General features: G+C 40.2%; 2 protein-coding genes across 3 annotated transcripts in view; one reads left to right on the forward strand and one right to left on the reverse strand.

The window, feature by feature from the left end:
- Positions 1 to 18,943, forward strand: part of UBAC2 (UBA domain containing 2) — a 165,261-nt gene that overhangs the window by 18,833 nt on the left and 127,485 nt on the right. The window contains exons 2-5 of one of the 2 annotated variants that reach the window (XM_060080110.1): positions 7,142 to 7,213; positions 8,278 to 8,405; positions 10,557 to 10,676; positions 11,544 to 11,653. In XM_060080110.1, coding sequence (XP_059936093.1) covers positions 7,142 to 7,213; positions 8,278 to 8,405; positions 10,557 to 10,676; positions 11,544 to 11,653 — 430 coding nt within the window. The remainder of the gene's footprint in view (positions 1 to 7,141; positions 7,214 to 8,277; positions 8,406 to 10,556; positions 10,677 to 11,543; positions 11,654 to 18,943) is intronic. The other variant, XM_060080111.1, reaches the window with a different exon arrangement.
- On the reverse strand, positions 15,783 to 16,799 carry GPR18 (G protein-coupled receptor 18). The gene has a single exon (XM_060080268.1). The coding sequence runs from the start codon at positions 16,797 to 16,799 to the stop codon at positions 15,783 to 15,785; it is 1,017 nt and encodes a 338-aa protein (XP_059936251.1).

Genomic DNA, 18,943 nt, shown 5'->3' on the forward strand with positions numbered 1-18,943 from the left:
CTTCGTGTATATCTGTGATAATTACTTTGGGCTAAATTCCTAGATGTAGATTTCTTTTTGGATCAGAGGGTTTATATATATTTTTTAAACTTTTGATCAGTTTAACATTTAATAAGTACCCACCACTCTGTGTTGTACCCTCCCAGACTGCCGTCTTTTTATATCTCCATTCACAAGTGCATTTACTTTTGTGACATAGGGTACCACTTGGATTTCTGTTATTGCTGTTTGTGACTGTGTATATCTTTCATTTAAAATCCACCATGCAGGTGACAGTCCCTTTGGACCACGGAGCTCTGTGGCCGCGCAGCATAAGGAGCAGTTTTATTTGTAGTCAGATTGTCAGGGTTTGTTCTTCAACTCCCTGGCCATTAGATCACACACCTCTTCTTGAACAGCATTCCTGTGTCCTCAGCCTCACCTCTTATTCCATGTATTTCTGTACTCTTGTTTGGTGTAACCTGGTCTGATTTGGTAAAGCTTATTTCTCTGTTCTTCCCTTGGGGCTTCTTTTCTGTGGCCACTCTAGACATTTGCGGGATGATGGATAAAAATGCTTTCCTGTTTCTTCCCTGGGTGATGTTTCTGAGATACATTCACAAGGCTTCTTAGAAAATCCTGTGGGACTCAGCACTTGACAGAAACATCTGTAACTCATAGAGGTGGCCAGCTTCGTAATGAATCCTTGTATGGACTCCCTCTGTGTTTCATTCCCTGTGTCCTTCACTTCTGCTCCCTGGAACCACATTCCAAAATAAACTACCTGCCGGCTAGTCTTTGTCTTGCCTTTTGTTTTAAGTGGAACCCAGGCTGAGTCATTGGTGATCACGGACAGGTAACTCACGCTTTGAGTCGCAGTTTTCTCCTATGATAAATTTGGAGAGGGTCACGTCTACCTCATGTAATCCTTTCCTTCACCAGATACTTACTAAAACACTACTCTATGCCAGATACTGTCCTGGGTATAGAAATATATAGTAGTGAGCAAGACAAGCAAGACCCTGCCTTCATTGAGCTTACATTCTGATGAGGGAGACAGACAAAGAAGGAAACAAAGAAGAATTTCAAATAGTGAAAAGTGCTCTTCAATAAACAAAAGGTCACGAGGGAATGCTACTCTGAGATGCCGTCTGAAATGAGGACCGAGTGGTGAGGACAGGCTGGATGTGGGGAGAACATCTTGAGCAGAGGGAGTAGCAGATGTAAAGGCCCCGAGGGGTAGGAGCCTCAGGAGCAAGGTGGTACACATAAAGTGCTGTGAATGGGACTTTGCACTTGCCAAGGGCTCGATAAATGTTGGATAGTATTAGCAGTAAGGTTATCCCAATCATTAACTACACAGCAGTAGGTGACCAGTTTTGTCTCATGAATGGACAAAAATTGGCTTCATAGAAGAAGCACATAATTGTACAGGATGTGAATAGAGTTGTGCAGTACATTTTTCTTTACCAATGTAGTGAGTTACATTGATATTTGCTTTGCATTCCTGGTATAAACTTCACTTGATTGTGATGTATTATCCTGTTTATGTATAGCTGGATTCAATTTGCTAATATTTTGTTGAGAATATTGCAACAAAATATTAGCAAATTGGTCTGAGATATTGGTCTCTTGTTTTCTTTTAACATCTTTGTTTTTGGAATCAGTGTAACGTTGGCTTCATGAAATGAATTGGGAAGTGTTCTCTCCTTTCTACGTGGTGGAAGAGTTTATGTAGGATTGGTATTCTTTTTCCTTTTAGTGTTTGGTACAATTCTTCAGTGAAGCCATCAGGCCTAGAGTTTTCTTTGTTGGAAGACTTTTAGCTATGAATTCAGTTTCTTCATTTCTATAGGACTGTTCAAATTTCTTTTTGACTTTGATAAGTAGATTGCATCTTTCAAGGAATTTGCCTATTTCATCCAAGTTGTCAAATTTGTGGCTAAAATGTTGTTTCTGATATTCCCTTCTTATCCTTTAAAAATTATCTTATTTATGATAAAAGTACATACATAAAATTTACCATTCTAACCATTTTTAAGTGTACAGTCCAGTGGTATTAAGTGCATTTCACAATGTTGTACAACCCCTTACTAGCCTATTAATGTCTATGGCATCTGTAGTGATGTCCCCTCCTTTGTTCTTTTTTTTTTTTTTTTTTTTTCTGGTACGCAGGCCTATCACTGTTATGGCCTCTCCCGTTGCGGAGCACAGGCTCCGGACGCGCAGGCTCACGGGCCCAGCCGCTTAGTGGCATGTGGGATCCTCCCGGACCGGGGCATGAACCCGTGTCCCCTGCATCGGCAGGCGGACTCTCAACCACTGCGCCACCAGGGAAGCCCCCCTCCTTTATTCTTGATACTGGTAGTTGTGTCTTTTCTTTCTTTCCTGATCAGTCCTGCTAGAGGTATATCAATTTTATTGATCTTCTCAAAGAGTTAGTTTTTAGTTTCATTGATTTTTCTGTATTATATTTTGGTTTTCAATTTCATTGATTTCTGCTCATAATTCTGTCTTTCCGTATGCTTGCTTAGGGTTTAGTTTGCTCATCTTTTTCTAGTATTTTAAAGCTTGTACTCTTTATTGTCATTTGAGACCTTTCCTCTTCCTGTATAAGCATTTAATGCTATAAATTTCCTTCTAAGCATTGCCTTATTTGCAGCCCACAAATTCTGCTTGGTTGTACTACTTTTTATTCTATTTAACATATATTCTAATTTCCCTTGTGACTCCCTCTTTGACCCAGGTATTATTTAGAAGTATGTTGTTTAATTTTCAAGTACAGTTGACCCTTGAACAACGTGGGTGTTTGGAGTGCTGACCCCCATGTAGTCGAAAATCCAAGTATAACTCTATAGTTGGCCCTTCATATCCATGGTTCCACATCCGTGGATTCAACCAACCATGGATTGTGTAGTGCCGTGGTATGTACTTATTGAAAAAAAAATCATATAAGTGGACCCTTGACGTTCAGACCTGTGTTGTTCAATGGTCAGCTGTATTTGGAGGATTTTCCATCCATCTTTCTGTTGTTGATTTCTGGTTTAATTTTGTTGTAATCAGGGAACGTACTTTGTATGGTTTTAATTTCTTTAAATTTATAGAGGTGTGTTTTATGGCCCAGAATATGGTCTGTCTTGGGGAATGTTCCTTATCCATTTGAAAAAAAATGTGTAATTTTTTGTTGTTGGGTGGAGTATACTATAAATGTCAATCAGGTCAAATTGACTGATATTGTTTTTCAAGTCTTCTATATTCTTACTGATTGATATGACAACGTATTACAGTGTGGGTGGATGGCTTAAACAACAGAAGTTTATCTTCTCACAGGTCAGGAGCCTGGAAGTACAAGACCCAAGCCTTGGCAAGTTTGGTTTTTCCTGAGGCCTTTCTCCTTGGCTTGTAGATGTCTTCTCCCTGTGTGTTCACATGGTCTTTCCTCTGTATGTGTGCATCCCTGGTGCCACTTCCTTCTCCAATAAGAACAGATTGGATTAGGGCCCCACCTTTGTGACCTCATTTAACCTTAAGCTACCTCTTTAAAGACCCTATCTCCAAATATAGTCGAATTGGGGGTTAGGGCTTCAACATATGAATCTGGAGGAGGGCGGGGGACATTTCAGTCCATGACACTGATTTTCTGTCTACTTGTGTTATTGATTACTGTGAGAGGAGTGCTGAAGATTCCTACTATATTTGTGAATTTATCTGTTTCTATAAGTTTTTGCTTCATGTGTTTTAAGTCTTATCTCAGCTCTCATATTCTGTGATTCACTATTTGCCCACGTCCACAGTTGAAGAAGGGTATAATGAACACCTAGATTCTGCAATTAACATTTTACATATTTGCTTTATTAAATATCCATTCTCTGTTTCATCAATTTGTCTTATTTTTTGGTGGATCTCAAAGTAAGTTGTAGTCACTTTATCTCTAAACACTTAAGCATACATGTTGTTAACTAGAATTTAATAATCATTTAAAGTTCTTTTTTTGTTTGTTTTGCGGTAAACTTCATATGGCGAAATGTACAGATCTTGAGTTAATCGGTAAATTCTGCTGTCCATAGTAATACTGTATACTTGTCCTGTGATGTGGGACTTCTTGGTCCATTGTATATTATCTGTTACTTTCCTCATAGGTTTTTGGGATCTGATTTTTGCTCATCTTAAGAGGACTTAATGGTAGTGTTATCTGAGTTAAGTAATCAGGTCTGTATTTTTAGGGGTTTAGTCCTAGGCAGAATTAAAATGATTGTATAAATAGGATCCGTTATTAATTCAGTAAATATTTTATTTATTTTTAGTCTTTAATTGTGGTAAAATACACATAACATAAATTTTCCATCTTAACCATTTTTAAGTGTATGGTTCCATGGCATTAAGCCCATTCACATTGTTGTGCCTTTGTTGCTAGAACTCTTCATATTGCAAAACTGAAACTCTGTACCCATTAAACAGCTCCCTATTCTTCTCTCCCCCCAGCCCCTCAAAACCACCTTTCTATTTCCTGTCTCTGAATTTGACTCCTTAGGTACCTCATAGAAATGGAATCATACAGTATTTATCATTTTGTGTCTGGCTTATTCCCTTCAGCATAATGTCCAAAAAGTTTATCCATGATGTGGCATGTGAAGATTTCCTTCCTTTTAAAGACTGAATATAATTCATTATATTCTGCTGTATGGATATACCACATTTTGTTTATCCATCAGTGGATTCTTGGGTTGCTTTCACCAGTATTTATTGAGCATCTCTTATCTATCAGTCACCTTTCATTAGGTAAACACTTGTTGACTGCCTTTATGGACCTGATCCTGTTATAGGCATGAGGGATACTGCAGCAGTGAACATACGCAGACAAAATTGTTGCCTTCAAGAGGCTTATATTCTAGTGGGGACTGAGGATGGGGAGATGGACAATACACAGAGAAATGTATTTCTTGATTCCAAATTGCATTTTTTCACATTTTAGTGTTTCTAATATTGGGTTGTACTTTACAGTTGATGCCATCTTAGAGTTATTTGACAGTGTTTCTTTTTTAGTAACACCTAAAATAATGGTATATCTTACAGTCAGTTTGAATCATAGATTTGGTGAATCACTATTAATAAGTCAGTTGTTGATAAGTGCTGTGAAAAAATAGACCAGAACAAAGGGGATAGAGAATTACATGGGACATCCACAGATAAGGTGACATTTGAGCAGAGCACGTGTTCAGTGCAGGTGATATTTCTTTCATAGCAGGACTTCCTCCCTGCAGGACATAGTGTGTTGGTTCACATTCTGTTCTCACTCTGGACTGGTAACAGCTTGTGGACTAGTTACTTTGAGCAGCATTGGTATAAAGGGTAGAGCCCTAGGAGGTGGGGGGTGGAGATGGGGGTTAGGGAACAGTTTGCAAGGTGGGCCCAGATCTTGTAGGCATGGTAAGGGCGAGGGTGACAGAACTTTCCATCGTAGGAGCTGGTAACAGTTCTACTGGCTTGCAACAACAACTTTGGATCCTCTTTGATTTCTCCATTTGCCCATATACCTTATACCCAGTCAGCCAGCAAATCCCGCCTGCTGTACCTTCCAAGCATACCGCAGTTCTGACCACTCTCACTACCCCCACCCAAACCCCCCTGGTCCAGGCCATCCTCATCTTCTGTCTGGATTATTATGGTAGCCTCCTAACTGGTCTCCTTTCTTCTATGCTTGCCTTCCTGTAATCTCTTCTCAACTTAGCAACCAAAGCGATCCTTTGAAAACACGTCTGATCATGTTATTCCTTTCCTTAACGTCCCCAAGAGCATCCTGTCACTCTCCAAGGAAAGGTTAAGTCCTTATGGCCTATAGGGTTCTACACTGTTTGCTCCCCGGCTTCTTTGACCTTATATCCTGCCTCTCTGCTTTTCGCTCATTCTGCCGTTAGCTGCCTTGGCAGCCTTACTGTTTCTTGATCGTATTGGGTGTGTTCCTGTCTCACAACACTTGGACTTGCTCTTTTCCCTGCCAAGAATACTGCTCCCCAGATATCTGCAAGGCCCACATCCTCAGGTGTCTGCTCAAATTTCACCTTGTCAGAGGGCCTTCTAATCACGCTATGAAAAAGAGCACCCTTCTTGCCCCACTAGCACTATGTTTTCCCCTAAACCAGGATAGGCTAGTTATGCTGCCATAGCAAACGGCTCTAAAATGTCAGGGACCTGAAACGACAAGGTTTGTTTCCTACTGCTGGTGTCCCTCCATGGTGAGTCGCCTGGCAGGGCCTGTTCCGTAGTGTCTTGAACTCTGGCATCCGGCTCGTAGCATAGCCACCATCTTGAGCATTGGCCAAGGGAAAGGCCATTCACTGGCTCTCCAATATTTGCCTGGAAGTGACATCTATTATGTTGACTTGGCCAAAGCACGTCACATTGCCATATGCCACTTCAGTTAGGGGCAGGTGTGGGTGGGTAGCAGTCCTATCTTTTATCTGAAGAGAGAGCAGGAAGTCCATGGTGGGTAACACAGCCTCGCTCTTTACCCCACTTAATTTCTCTATACCATTTGTTTGTATCTGACATGATATTTACCTTGCTTTGTGTATTTTCTTTTCTCTGCTGTCTAGACTGTAGGTCCCACAAGGGGAGGGATTTTGTCCATCATTTGCTGCTATACCCCAGGACCTAGGATAATGCATGGTGTGCAGGAGTAGGCGCTTATTAATTGGAGAGATATGAGTGAGAATACCAAAGCAAACCATTCATTTATTCATATGGTGACATGTAAGCCATTGGGAGTGTGCAGCAGGAAGGTTTGAGGAGAGGGCACACTTACTATAGAAGAGCGGGAGCATTGCTGGTCCGTGGAGAGTGTCAGTTTGAGATTTGAGACCATGAACCTACAGTGGAATCTTGCAGGCAGCCAGGAAGAGGCAGGAATGAATAAATGATGGGACCCATTTCCCAAGGATCGGTGAAGTCCAAGTTGAAGGAGGAAACCTTCAAGGCGCACCTCTGTCACCTGTGCTCCGTCTTCAGTCCTGTTGGAATAATAAGGGAGGAGCTTGCCTTTAACCAAGGAGGCCCAGTCTCCTGGGGTTGTGATTGTGGTGGTTGGAGCAGTTTTCCCTATATTCATTCTTTATTTACTTCTCATAACACTCTTGAGGTAGCGTCTCTTATCTTCATTTTACAGGTGAGGAAAACAGGCTGAAATTGCTCGCGTTAAGACTTAGGTTGGTCAGGCTCACAACCATGGTGCTTTCCGGTACGTTTGGGGTACTAGGTGGTGGGGACTCCGTTTTCTGGGGGGCGGGGAGCTCCGTTAGCTCTTAGATTCCCTGGAGCCTTGATTGCATCTTGGTCGTGAAAATAGTATGCAGCCACTTTACCGATGGTTCCAGTTTAGCTGTTTGTAAGACCTTACCAGAGAGGAAGTAGTTGGGCTATTTTTATATACGCAAACAAGTGCAATAACCACACTATACCAACCATAACTAGTAGCTTCACTCCCCATGGAAGTGCACCTCACACGATCTGAGAATGTCTCTGTCTGAAAGTGTCTGTGACGCTTTCCTGTGGTCTTGCCTGTTGATGATCTGGACGTTTCATTCCCTCAAGGAGCTGTGCTAGGCTTTATGGCCAACACAGAGAAGAGAAGGCAGGTGGCCTCCCTCGGGAATCTTTAATGTAGTCGGCAAGGCCAAACAGGTTCCAGACCCTGACTCCTCAACTAGTACCTGGAAACGGGGATGCAGGTTGGGAGAAGAGCCCCTCAGGCTAAAATGGGAGAGACTGATGTAAGGAAGTGGAAACTGAGCTGTTGTTTGAAGGCTGCGTGAGATTTAGACAAGGCTCCAGGGTGCCCGTGGTGGAAAATCTCAGCAGACCACTGCAGGCAGCAATGTTAGCACTTTTAACCGCTTCTTAAATTTCTTAAAGTGAATGTTTATGTGCGTGAATCCCAGTCATGCTCAGGAGCTAACTGGTCAGTATGATAGAAAACATACTCCTCTGTCTATTTCTCTATACTTTGGTGACCGTTTTCTAAAAAGGTATTCCATGGAAGTAAACTTGGTTTGGTCTTGTATAAGAGCCAGATAACAGTGAAGCCCCCATCAGCCGATTTCACTTGTTTTCCAGTGCCCTTTGATCACTTACCTCTGCAGGAAGATGTTTTGAAAATATATGTTAATAAGAATTAAATTCCAGAGTGTGTGAACTTTGTCTTCATTCTAATTCAAAAGAAGTGAATTCTCTTGCTTTTCAATCATGTGCTTTTTAAAATCATAGGGACAGTCATTCTGAAAGCAGTTTTGTTTTTCCCTCCAGACAAAGCACCTGTGTCCAAGGGTCTTTTACTGGTCCCCAGTGCCCTGTCCCTCCTGCTGGCCCTCCTCCTTCCACACTGCCAGAGGTTCTTTGTGTACGACCTCCAGGCAGTCAAGGACGACTTCCAGGTGAGCTCCGCTCCACTGGCCTCTGGGAGGGGAGAAGGCAGGCCTTCTTCTTTGATTTGCCTTTCTTCCTGCCATTCTTAGTCTCTCAAAGCCTCTAAATTTGTAAGAAATATTATTTATTATTAATATTCCACTAACAAGTAACTTCTCTAGTTGTATTTATTGATAATTTCAGCAAAGCAGATTATAATGAAGCAGTTGCAGTATTTCCTTTTACACATCTCTTTTCAGCTTCAGTTTTTACTCATGGAAATGCAATTTTTAATTTCAAGGGAATTAAACAATGTTAAATCTGTTTTTTGTATGATTAGTATGCATACTTAACATTTTCAAAAACTTGCCTCAGTTTGAATATGTTAGAGGAGCTAAGCTCTCTCTCAGCTCTAATAGATTGAGAGTCTGTGAATTACTTTTACAGTGGGTTAAACCAAGTAGGAAATTTCTCTTGGGTTTTTGCTGCTGGGAAGAGCAGACGTCTGTGGCTTTTGAGATTTATGGGCTGATCACATGAAAAATTCTGGTGCTGGGTCTTGTCTGTGAGTTGGAGTGCAAAAGGGGTATTCCGTTACCATTTCCAACTTGGCAGGGATTTCCCCACACTAACACTAAGCAATTCTCAAACACCAACTTGGGTGTCCTACAGTTGAACTCAGTTCTGATGCCATCTTCCCAGAGAGCATCACATTCCACAGGGTTAGGGCTTAGTCCCACGGGACTGCCCACTGCACTCGCACTTCAGATACCAGTCACCAGCCCAGGTGGTTACCTGTACCTCTGACCGAATGGCTATAAATCAGAGTTCCCACGACCCCCTCCCTCGGCTCCATTAATTTGCTAGAACAGTTCACAGAACTCAGAGAAATGTTTTATGTACTGGATTACCAGTTTATTATTAAAGGATATAGATGAACATCCAGATGGAAGAGATGCATAGGGCAAGGTAAGGGGAAAGGGTGCGGAGCTACCGTGCTCTCTCTGAGCCCCACTGTCCTCAGATCTTCACATGTTCATCACCCAGGAAGCTCTCAGAACCCTGTCCTTTTGGGTTTTTATGGAGATTCATTCCATAAGCAGGATTGATTAACACTGGCCATTGGCAGTTGATCCACCCTCCAGCCCCTCTCCCTCCCTGCAGGTCAGGGTGTGGGACTGAAAGTTCTGACCTTCTAATCACAAGGTTGGTTCCCCTGGAAGCCAGCCCCCATTCTGAGGTGCTTCCAGAAGTCACCTCATTAACATGACAAAAGACACCGTTATAGCTTTCTTCACTTTGGAAATTCCAATGGGCAAAGACCAAAATATATTTCTTATTATAAATCACAGTATCAGAGAGTGTTAGTGCAAATTATGGTTATAACCTGCCACCTTTTCTATGCTAAATACTTGATTAGCCATTTTAAGCATGATAATCCATTATTGAGCACTGACATCTTTTCTTCATAGGGATATAATTAATGCCATTGCTTAGGTGGGCTTTGCCAAGTTCCTGTGATTCAGTTATTTATCCATACTACTGCTTTCTGTTGGAATATAGTAGAGCTTCAGTATGATTTCAGTTGCTGTAATACAATGATTCTTAATCCTGTCTGCACAGTAGAATCACCTACATAAACTGTTTTTTTTTTTTGATGCCAAGACCTCACCCTAGACCAACTGAGTCAGGGAGCCTAGTGGTGGGGCCCGGGCATTGGTGTACTTTTTTAGAAAGATCCCCAGGGGATTCTAGCATATGGCCAGCCCTGAGAACCACTGCTGTAAGGGAATGTCAGGGCCCTGTGGCCCTGTGTTGGTACCTTTACTGTTTGGGGGGTTAATTTGGTTCACCTGGCTAAGTTGGCGGCAGTCCTCTTCTCCTGCACCACTTTGTGGGCATTTGTGCTCTAGAGGTGGGACCTGCCTGGATGGAGGACAATCACCCTCTGTCTAGGAGTGCAAATAGCCACACTCTCCTGCTAGAACCTCTTAAGGAGCCCTCAGTGTGCATTTCTAAGAGCTGCTACAGAGATATGGAGAGTTTCAGTTCCACCTTGGGGAATCTGAGCTTAGAGTATTAAAAATAAGCAGTATAAAGTAAACGTAATAAATTTGCTAAGGAAGAGACCTGAACAAATCTTACTCTTATTTGTTATTCTTTTTTAAATCCCCATCTAGATTTGGAGGTTGATTTGTGGAAGAATAATTTGCCTTGATTTGAAAGATACTTTCTGCAGTAGTCTGCTTATTTATAATTTTAGGATATTTGAAAGAAGATATGGAAGCAGAAAATTTGCAGTAAGTTTTTATGTATTTTCCCTTTGCTACTTAGGTTATAGAAAAAAATGTTTCTGTTTTCTTGTTTTTAAATAGTTTTATTTTGTTAAGCTTGGTGTTTCATTAACAATTATCTTTTTATTACATGATCCTCTGTCTGATTTGGAACATGGACATTAACCAAAGAAAAAATTTAAATTTAAGCCATTAGCATAATAAAATAATAATGATGATAATAGATAATAATATCAGTGTGAGTGGGCAATAACTTTTTTTTTTTTTTTTTGGCTGCACTGAGTCTTCGTTGCTGCGCGCAGGCTTTCTCTAGTTGCGACGAGTGGGAGCCACTCTTCGCTGCGGTGCGCGAGCCTCTCATTGCCGTGGCCTCTCTTGCTGCGGAGCACGGGCTCCAGTCACGCGGGCTCAGTACTTGTGGCTCATGGGCTCCAGGGCACAGGCTCAGCAGTTGTGGCTCACAGGCCCAGCTGCTCCGCGCATGTGGGATCCTCCTGGACCAGGGCTCGAACCCGTGTCCCCTGCATTGGCAGGCGGATTCCCAGCTATTGCGCCACCAGGGAAGCCAGCCATAACCCTTTTAATAAGGATTTTTATTTTAATAAAATTCTAATCACTTATTTTGCTTAATGGTTTGTGTATTAGTTGTAAAAATAAGTCATGCTATAAATATCTTTTTTTCAACATACTTAGGAATTATGGAAGTTAATACATTTGACCAATACGGTTTTACTCCCTCACTTTGAAAAGTCTATTCAAACAAAAACAAACTTTAAAAAAATATATATATACCTGAGCTGGTTCTAATTAAATAAATGTTAGTTTATTTGTAGAAGACTCCTCTCTGTCATGTTCTTCCTGTTTTATTTTCAGTCCTTTCTGCTGGGCTCCTGGGTGTTGTCAGCGGCGGGTGACTTTATCCTCGCTGAAGCTGTGCGGTATTCCTCTGGTATCACTGCAGCCAGGAACTTGCCTTCTGGATTGTAAGTATCTCTCAAATATTAGCTTAATTCATAACTACTTAAATCTGACTTAGAGCGTGATTATACATGAAAGTCAGTAAGAGGATGTTTTAAACTTTTAGATATAGTAAAATTGGTTTTATATGTAAAAATTCCAGTGTATACTTAACATTTTCATTATGTTCTTGAAACGGAATCTGTTTTACACTCACTCTTTTTTGTAGCTTTCAAATCTCATATTTTAGAGAATTTTTAATGAATTTTCTGTTCTGGTCCTGAAGATAGAATTGTGTTTTCATAGTGAAATTTTGTCTTTGTAGCTTTGTTAACTAATTAAACATAAAAACACAAAATTTAATTAATTAGATTAGGGAACAAAATTTATTTGTCTGAAGTTAAGCTTCTGAAGAATGATGCTTTTCTTAAATGATATTGTTTATATATTTCCACCAAAGGTAAAAGAAAATCACTATATAGGTTATAACTTTGTCGCCAATCTGCAGTGGGCAACCTAACTCAAAGGGTGTCTGTGCTTTCATACTGTGTTGGTCTTCTTTAAAAACAAAATGAGAAAACATGCATTCGTTTATGAAATAATTGGCATTTAGGAGCAGAATTGTTGGCACATATAAGTGCCTTTAAAGCATCTCTGAAGTAAGTTTCTGAGACTGTTTTTAAGAGATGAGATACTATAAAATAAAGGTAACATATTTAAAATGTGTGTGTACTAACTTCTGCCTTATTTTAATTTTCAGTATATATTTTTGAGAACTATTAGGCTAGTGCAGGTACCTTGATTTAGATTCACTTTGGATCTCTATTTTTAAAATACGGTTAGTGACCTTACAGCTCTCACACTTACATTGTTAATATTGATGGTAATAGCTATCCTTCATGGGATTTACTGAATTATTGGCATGAGTACTGATATTTAGTTGTCTTAATAATGTATGATCCTGAATAATATTTTAACGGAGACCCATAAAGTTCTGTGTCATAATTATGCAGTTTTTGAGTTTTACGGGTTGTAATTGCAGTTAGACTAAGAAGTTTAAGTTGACTATTCTGCTGTTGTGGTAAATAGTGTCGTCACTAGGAATGATTCCATGTTGATTCAGAAAAGAAGTAGCATTACTAAATCATTAGTTTTCCCCTAACGTTTCTCACTGAGGCCAGTTCTTTTTGGTTCTTTATAAGGCCTACTGAGTTGTAGAAGGGTTATGTGTATTGTGTATGTTTGTGTTAGAATAAATTTAGTGGGTGGGTAGTAACATAGCTTTTAATTCTTATGTACATCGTCCCCTTGTGTGATGACTTTTTTTTTTCTATTGCACATAGAGTTGAATGACAGTTATTTCTTTGAATGCATGACACTTATTTCTTTATGGAATCGTGACTGGTACCTATAAGGAAGATTGATTCAATTTTGAAGTTGGTGGCAATGTTTTTACTAAATCTTGAGGCCAGAAGGCTTTTACCTATTTAAATCTTAGCTAGTAGCAAGAATTGCAAATTTGAGTAAATTCAAAAGTTATAGGATCCCCTTTGAAAGACAGTGTGAATGTTAATTCAGACATCACCTGAATGAGAATATATTTCTCTTTCCTTTTAAATCGTGAAACATTATAGTGTGGCTTTTTTGAATCTTGACGCGTTCTCAAACATAGACTTCTTGGAACCTAAATCTTTACTTCAATAAACTTTGCATTTTGTAAATATATCTTTTATTTGATGGTAAGCAGAGCTTCAAAAACTCAGGAGAGGAAACCTTTTTTAGTCAATGTGTTTTATAATTTGCAGGGTTTTCCACATAATGTCTTGTTACCTTTTTCTTTCTCATCAATGCCAAGTTTACCTGCACTTCCTGCAATTCTTCACTTCCTATTTAATTCTCACTCTCTCTTTTTTTAACCTCACCACTATTAAAACTTCTCTTATAAAGGTCACCAGTAACCAACTAATTTCTAAAGCCAGTGGCTTGTTTTCACTTGTCTTATCTGACCTTTCAGTGGCACATTATATGCTTTTGACATCCCATTATTTCATGAAATAAGCTGCTCGCCTGAATCCCAGCACACTGCTCTCTCCTGGTCCTCTTTGACCTTCTTTACTCTGTGCAGCTCCTTTCTCAAGCTTACTCCAGGTGCGCTTTCTGTGCCGTCGCGTCCACCCCCATGACTTCAACCACAGTCAGCATCTGTTGTTTGTTTCCCAGCTCTCTATTTCCAGTCCATATTGCTTTCTTGATCTTTCTTCAGTCGTATTTCCTAGTGACTTCTAAGACTCAAGGAAAATTCATCATGTTCAGAAGCTCTTACCTAGCCTGATCACCTCTCTTTCTGCACTCTTAGCTCCTCCTCCTTCTGTACTCCTTATTTTAACTAATGGCATTTTCATCTACTCAGTCATCCAAGCTGGAAACCTTTCCCTCTTCTCATCAGTGGAGTAGGGCACTGACTCTTACTCATTCGAAGTCCTGTATAAGTCAGCTCTTCATCGCATCTCCTTGACTCCTTCTGTCATTATCCCAGTCTTAACCAGTCTTTTCTTGCCTAGATTTTTGCAGTAATTCTCCAACTAGTCTTCCTATCAATTCCAAAGTATTTCATGCAATGTTTTCAGAAGTTATCTTTCTAAAATACAAGTTTGACCATGCTAATCTTCCTTTTAAAAACCTCTAAATCCTTATTTTCTTCAGAATAAAAATCAAGCTTCTTCAAGGCGGCATCAGGGCCGTCTAGAATAGTACAGGTGGCTTAGGCTTTGCCATCACATAGACCAATTTACCTGAGATTCCAGCTCTGCCGTGTATTATTTGTGTGTCATCTTGAGCAAGTTACTTCTCTCAACTTCCCTCATCTGTAAATTGGGGCTCATACTCTGTAATTCACAGGGCAGTGGAGGGAACTAAGTAAGGTCACTTATGCAAACATCCTAGCAGTAGCAGCCTCCCCACCCCATATATTGTTGTTTTTTTCTTTCTCTTCAAAGCCCTCATAATCTGACCCCAATCCAATGTTTCAAGCCACTTCCCCGTCAGTCATTCAGCTTTCTTAACATGCTATGTATTTGTATTCTCGTACCTGCTGGTTTTCTTTCTGCACCCTGTTGCCCTTTGGCAGGATTAATTGTCCTTTTAAAAAAAAAATAAATTTATTTATTTTATTTATTTATTTTTGGCTGCAACGGGTCTTCGTTGTGGTGCGCGGGCTTCTCATTGCGGTGGCTTCTGTTGTTGCGGAGCACGGGCGCTAGGCCCACGGGCTTCAGTAGTTGTGGCTCGTGGGCTCAGTAGTTGTGGCTCGTGGGTTCTAGAGCGCAGGCTCAGTAGTTGTGGCCCACGGGCTTAGTTGCTCCGCAGCATGTGGGACCTTCCTGGACCAGGGCTCGAACCCGTATCCCCTGCATTGGCAGGCAGATTCTTAACCACTGTGCCACCAGGGAGGTCCCCCCCACTAGTCTCAAGTAGAGTCTGGTGCATACTCGGCTCTCAGTAAGTGTTTATTGAATGACTATTGTCTGTTTCCAAAGGAAAATGAACTTAGAGTAGGTGGGGGCTGATGGCAATGGCCTTTACAGCACCCTCAGGTGCTTTTGCTTCTGCAGATTTTGCTCTGCAGCAGTAACAGTGATGAGTTGAACATAGTTGTTTGTGTAGGCATCATGGAAGTTTGGTGTTTAGAATACAAAGAACTGGATTTAGACCACCAATTCGGAGTATAAGTTAGACCAAAGGGAGCTGCGTCTAGTTGGAAAATAATTCAGTCAAATTATTTCAAACAATAGCTCCATTATTTTGCCTGCTGACCTGATTGACATCATGACTCACCTGCACATAGAATTAAATCCAAAAAGTCAATTATGTATTTAGATAAGGCTTGAATATGAAACACGAATTGGATGCTTTTCTCCCAGTAATTCATGAAAATGTTTTATACAGGTTTTAAAAATAAAGATAATGAATTTATTGAAGTACTTTAGTGTATTTAATTATGCTGCCACAATAATAAGATCTCACAAAGGAGGAAGGGTTCTTAAAGTTTATTTTTTTTTTTCGGGAGAGAAGGGACTTGATGATATCCTACAGAATATCCACTGACCCTAAGTTAGTAAAGTGAATTTAAAGAGATCGAAGACAAACAATGACCGTTCATAACATTTCACTGTTTATGTTGCTTAGGGACCGTAAGCTACCTGAGCGGAAGCTCTTCCTGCGCACGCTCCGAAGGTAATTGCGGTATAGCATGACGCTGATGACTCGAGCCTGAAATTGTTTTGAAACAATGTAGTAGAGAATCACATCCAGACAGGTGCTGAGGTTCATGAGGAAGGTGGTGAAGGCTCCCCAGGGGTTGTAGCTGTTCTCGTCCCCTCCCAGCATCAGGAAAGCAAAGCAGATGTGGAAAGGCATGAAGCAGACAAGCACCTGCACCATGAGCGTGATAATGATCCGTATAGACTTCTCCTTGACCTTTGGCTTCAGCTTAGATGTCTTACCGTGAAGGAGACTATGAATAATGACCAAGTAGCACCCAATCATGATGAACAGAGGAATCAAGAAAAAGAAAATCAGTCGAGTGAAGTTCAGCACGTTAATGGCTTTTAAGTGGATGATGTCAGAAACCTTGAGGCAGGTGGCAGTGGTGGAGGCTTTATCTGGGTCTTCATAGAGCAGTAGGAGTGGGATGGTGGTTGTCAGGGTCATTATCCAGACTCCCACACACGCTAGCATGGCCTTGCATGTGTTTTTAAGTTCCTTGGTGTATTTCGGCTGTACAATGGCCATGTATCTGTCGGCGCTAATGAGAGCAAAAAGCCATAGAGCAATACTTGGATAAAACACTGTGAGAGCCCCAAGAATCTGGCAGAAGTACTCTCCAAACGGCCATTCACCTTTTGCATAATAAAACATTTGAAAGGGTAAGCTCACGATAAATACCAAGTCCAGTAGTGCTACATTCATCATATAGATGGTGACAGTGGTTCTCTTCTTGGTGGTACAGCTGAAAACCCATAAGGCAGTGACATTAACAAACAAGCCAGTTATGAAGATACAGCTGTAGAAGACAAGGGCTGCTATTTTGTATTCGTCTGGATATGGCTCGATAGAAGGGCCAGGTTGAGCTTGATTGTGAGGGGTGGTCATCGTATAGCTTGTTGTGGGCATGACACTTAGAAACTGTAAAATAGTTAAGAATAGGAGGAATAAAACTCTTTGTTGAAAAAATAAATGCTTAACATTCTCACACTCGACTTGGCATATCAGCGGATTTTAATTTTGACAGTATTTTATGACATAGAGTCAATATATGTGTCTTAGTATTTATTAAGAAATACACTCCCTAGGTATTATTACTAATATGTACTAACGTATTAGTGTATTAAGATGGTCTGGTGTGTCATGATGCACTGGCAAATGTATTCATTTTCTCTCTGTAGTGTGAAATTGGGTAGCAGTTGTGCCTATGGTAGGTATCCTTTGTTTGGGACTAATTGGGGAAAGGCCATTCTGAATTTTGAATCTTAGAAAGTATTGATAGCTTGCCACTTTTTATCGTCTTCATTCTGTTTAAATATTTGGTAACCCAGATTAGTAATGTCTAAATAATGAATTTTTACTCATTAAATATAATTTTAATATATAAATTATGTATTAGAAAACTAATAAAGAAACCATATAACTGGTTGCTTACTGAATATTCACAGTAATTCTCATTTGAGAGCAGGAACTTTTCCTTTTTACTGCTGAATCCCCACTGCCTGGTGAGGACATAGTAGATACTCAGTAAGTAATATTTGCTGAATTGACGGATAAGTGAAGGAAGGAAACTTTGGTGGGGTGACCCATAGCAAGCACTCTCTAGTTTGTCAATGAAGGCTTGCTTCATTGGCCATCAAACCGTTTTTTTTTTTTTTTTTAAAGTGGCAAACACTTCTTCATAGTATTATGTTCTCTCTAGATTATCATAGGTCTAGAAACAGCAGTGTCTTGTGCCATGGTATACAGATCAAGAACTTTACTCTCTCTGTTTTTTTTTTTTTTTTGGCCACACCTTGCGGCATGAGGGATCTTAGTTCCCCGAGCAGGGATCGAACCCGTACCCCCTGCACTGGGAGCGCAGTCTTAACCCCTGGACTGCCAGGGAAGTCCCACAAGAACTTGACTCTTAAAACAATAGATGGGCTAGTTTTTAATGCACAGTTGGGAGTGCCTAATACTGAGTCTTCCAGATGGTGTTTACCAGTGCCCCAGAAGCAGATTACACTCCTTGAGAATAAGATATTGCTCGTGTGGTAACTTTCACGCCCTCACTCTACCGAGATCCAGAAGCGTAAGTATTATTTGTCAAATTTAATTTTAAAAAAGGAATCTCAAAGACAAATAGTTATTAGTAAGAAGTCACTCAGTAACTTTATGTGTTTGCAGAAACTAATTTCCACCCCCCCCAAATGCCCATTTCTACTGGAAAGGAGTTTAGCTGTGACCCCCTCAGTGTGAAACTTCTATCACCCACAATATAACATCAACAACAGTGATTTTAAAAATAGACTCGCTACAAAGAGATGGAACCTTGTGGCATCCCCCTTGAAATATGGAGGTGTAAGAAAAGTTTCCCTCAAAAATGTCACTTTGCAGAATGGTCTGTCTCTCATTCAGCCCTGAGTCTCTCTTTAGTGAAAACTGGGGGAGGTTAGCCATCTGGTAGTGGCATCATGGGCTGTAATTTAAAATTAATTTGAGCAGTTGCTGAGGACAAACACAAGCTATGAATTTGTTTTCTTCTCCCCCCTTTCTTCCCTTCCTACCTTCCTGACTGTAGCGAGTTTGCCAAATATTTAGGTTAAATATGATTTTGGAGTAGAATTCTATATATTTAAAAGCCTGTATTTATTAAAATTTCCAAATATTGTATTGGCTAGAATATTAATTTCTATAAAATGAGAAAAATACTACATAGAAAAATTAACTCTCTAGTATTACCATACAAAGGAAAATAATTTTAGAGACTTGACTCATTTTTAACTTTCCATGAATTTTTAAATAGTGAAAATTGTAATGTAAATGACATTTTGTATCCTTTTTTCTTTTGTATCAAAACTCCCTCCACCCATCCTTATTCCCGAATTTTGTCACAGAAATTCCTTACTTACAAACCATTTTTGAGTAAATCTTTTTCCCCTCATTGAATTCAAGCTGACTTTATGTCACCAACAGTTGTGTTCATTTGCTTAAGGTTAACTAAAATATGTGTGATGTATGTGTTTTAAAGGCATTACCATACAGGTTGTACTCTGTACACACAGATAAAT

This window comes from Mesoplodon densirostris, chromosome 17 (genome assembly GCF_025265405.1).
Source record: "Mesoplodon densirostris isolate mMesDen1 chromosome 17, mMesDen1 primary haplotype, whole genome shotgun sequence".
Taxonomy (NCBI): Eukaryota; Metazoa; Chordata; class Mammalia; order Artiodactyla; family Ziphiidae; genus Mesoplodon; species Mesoplodon densirostris.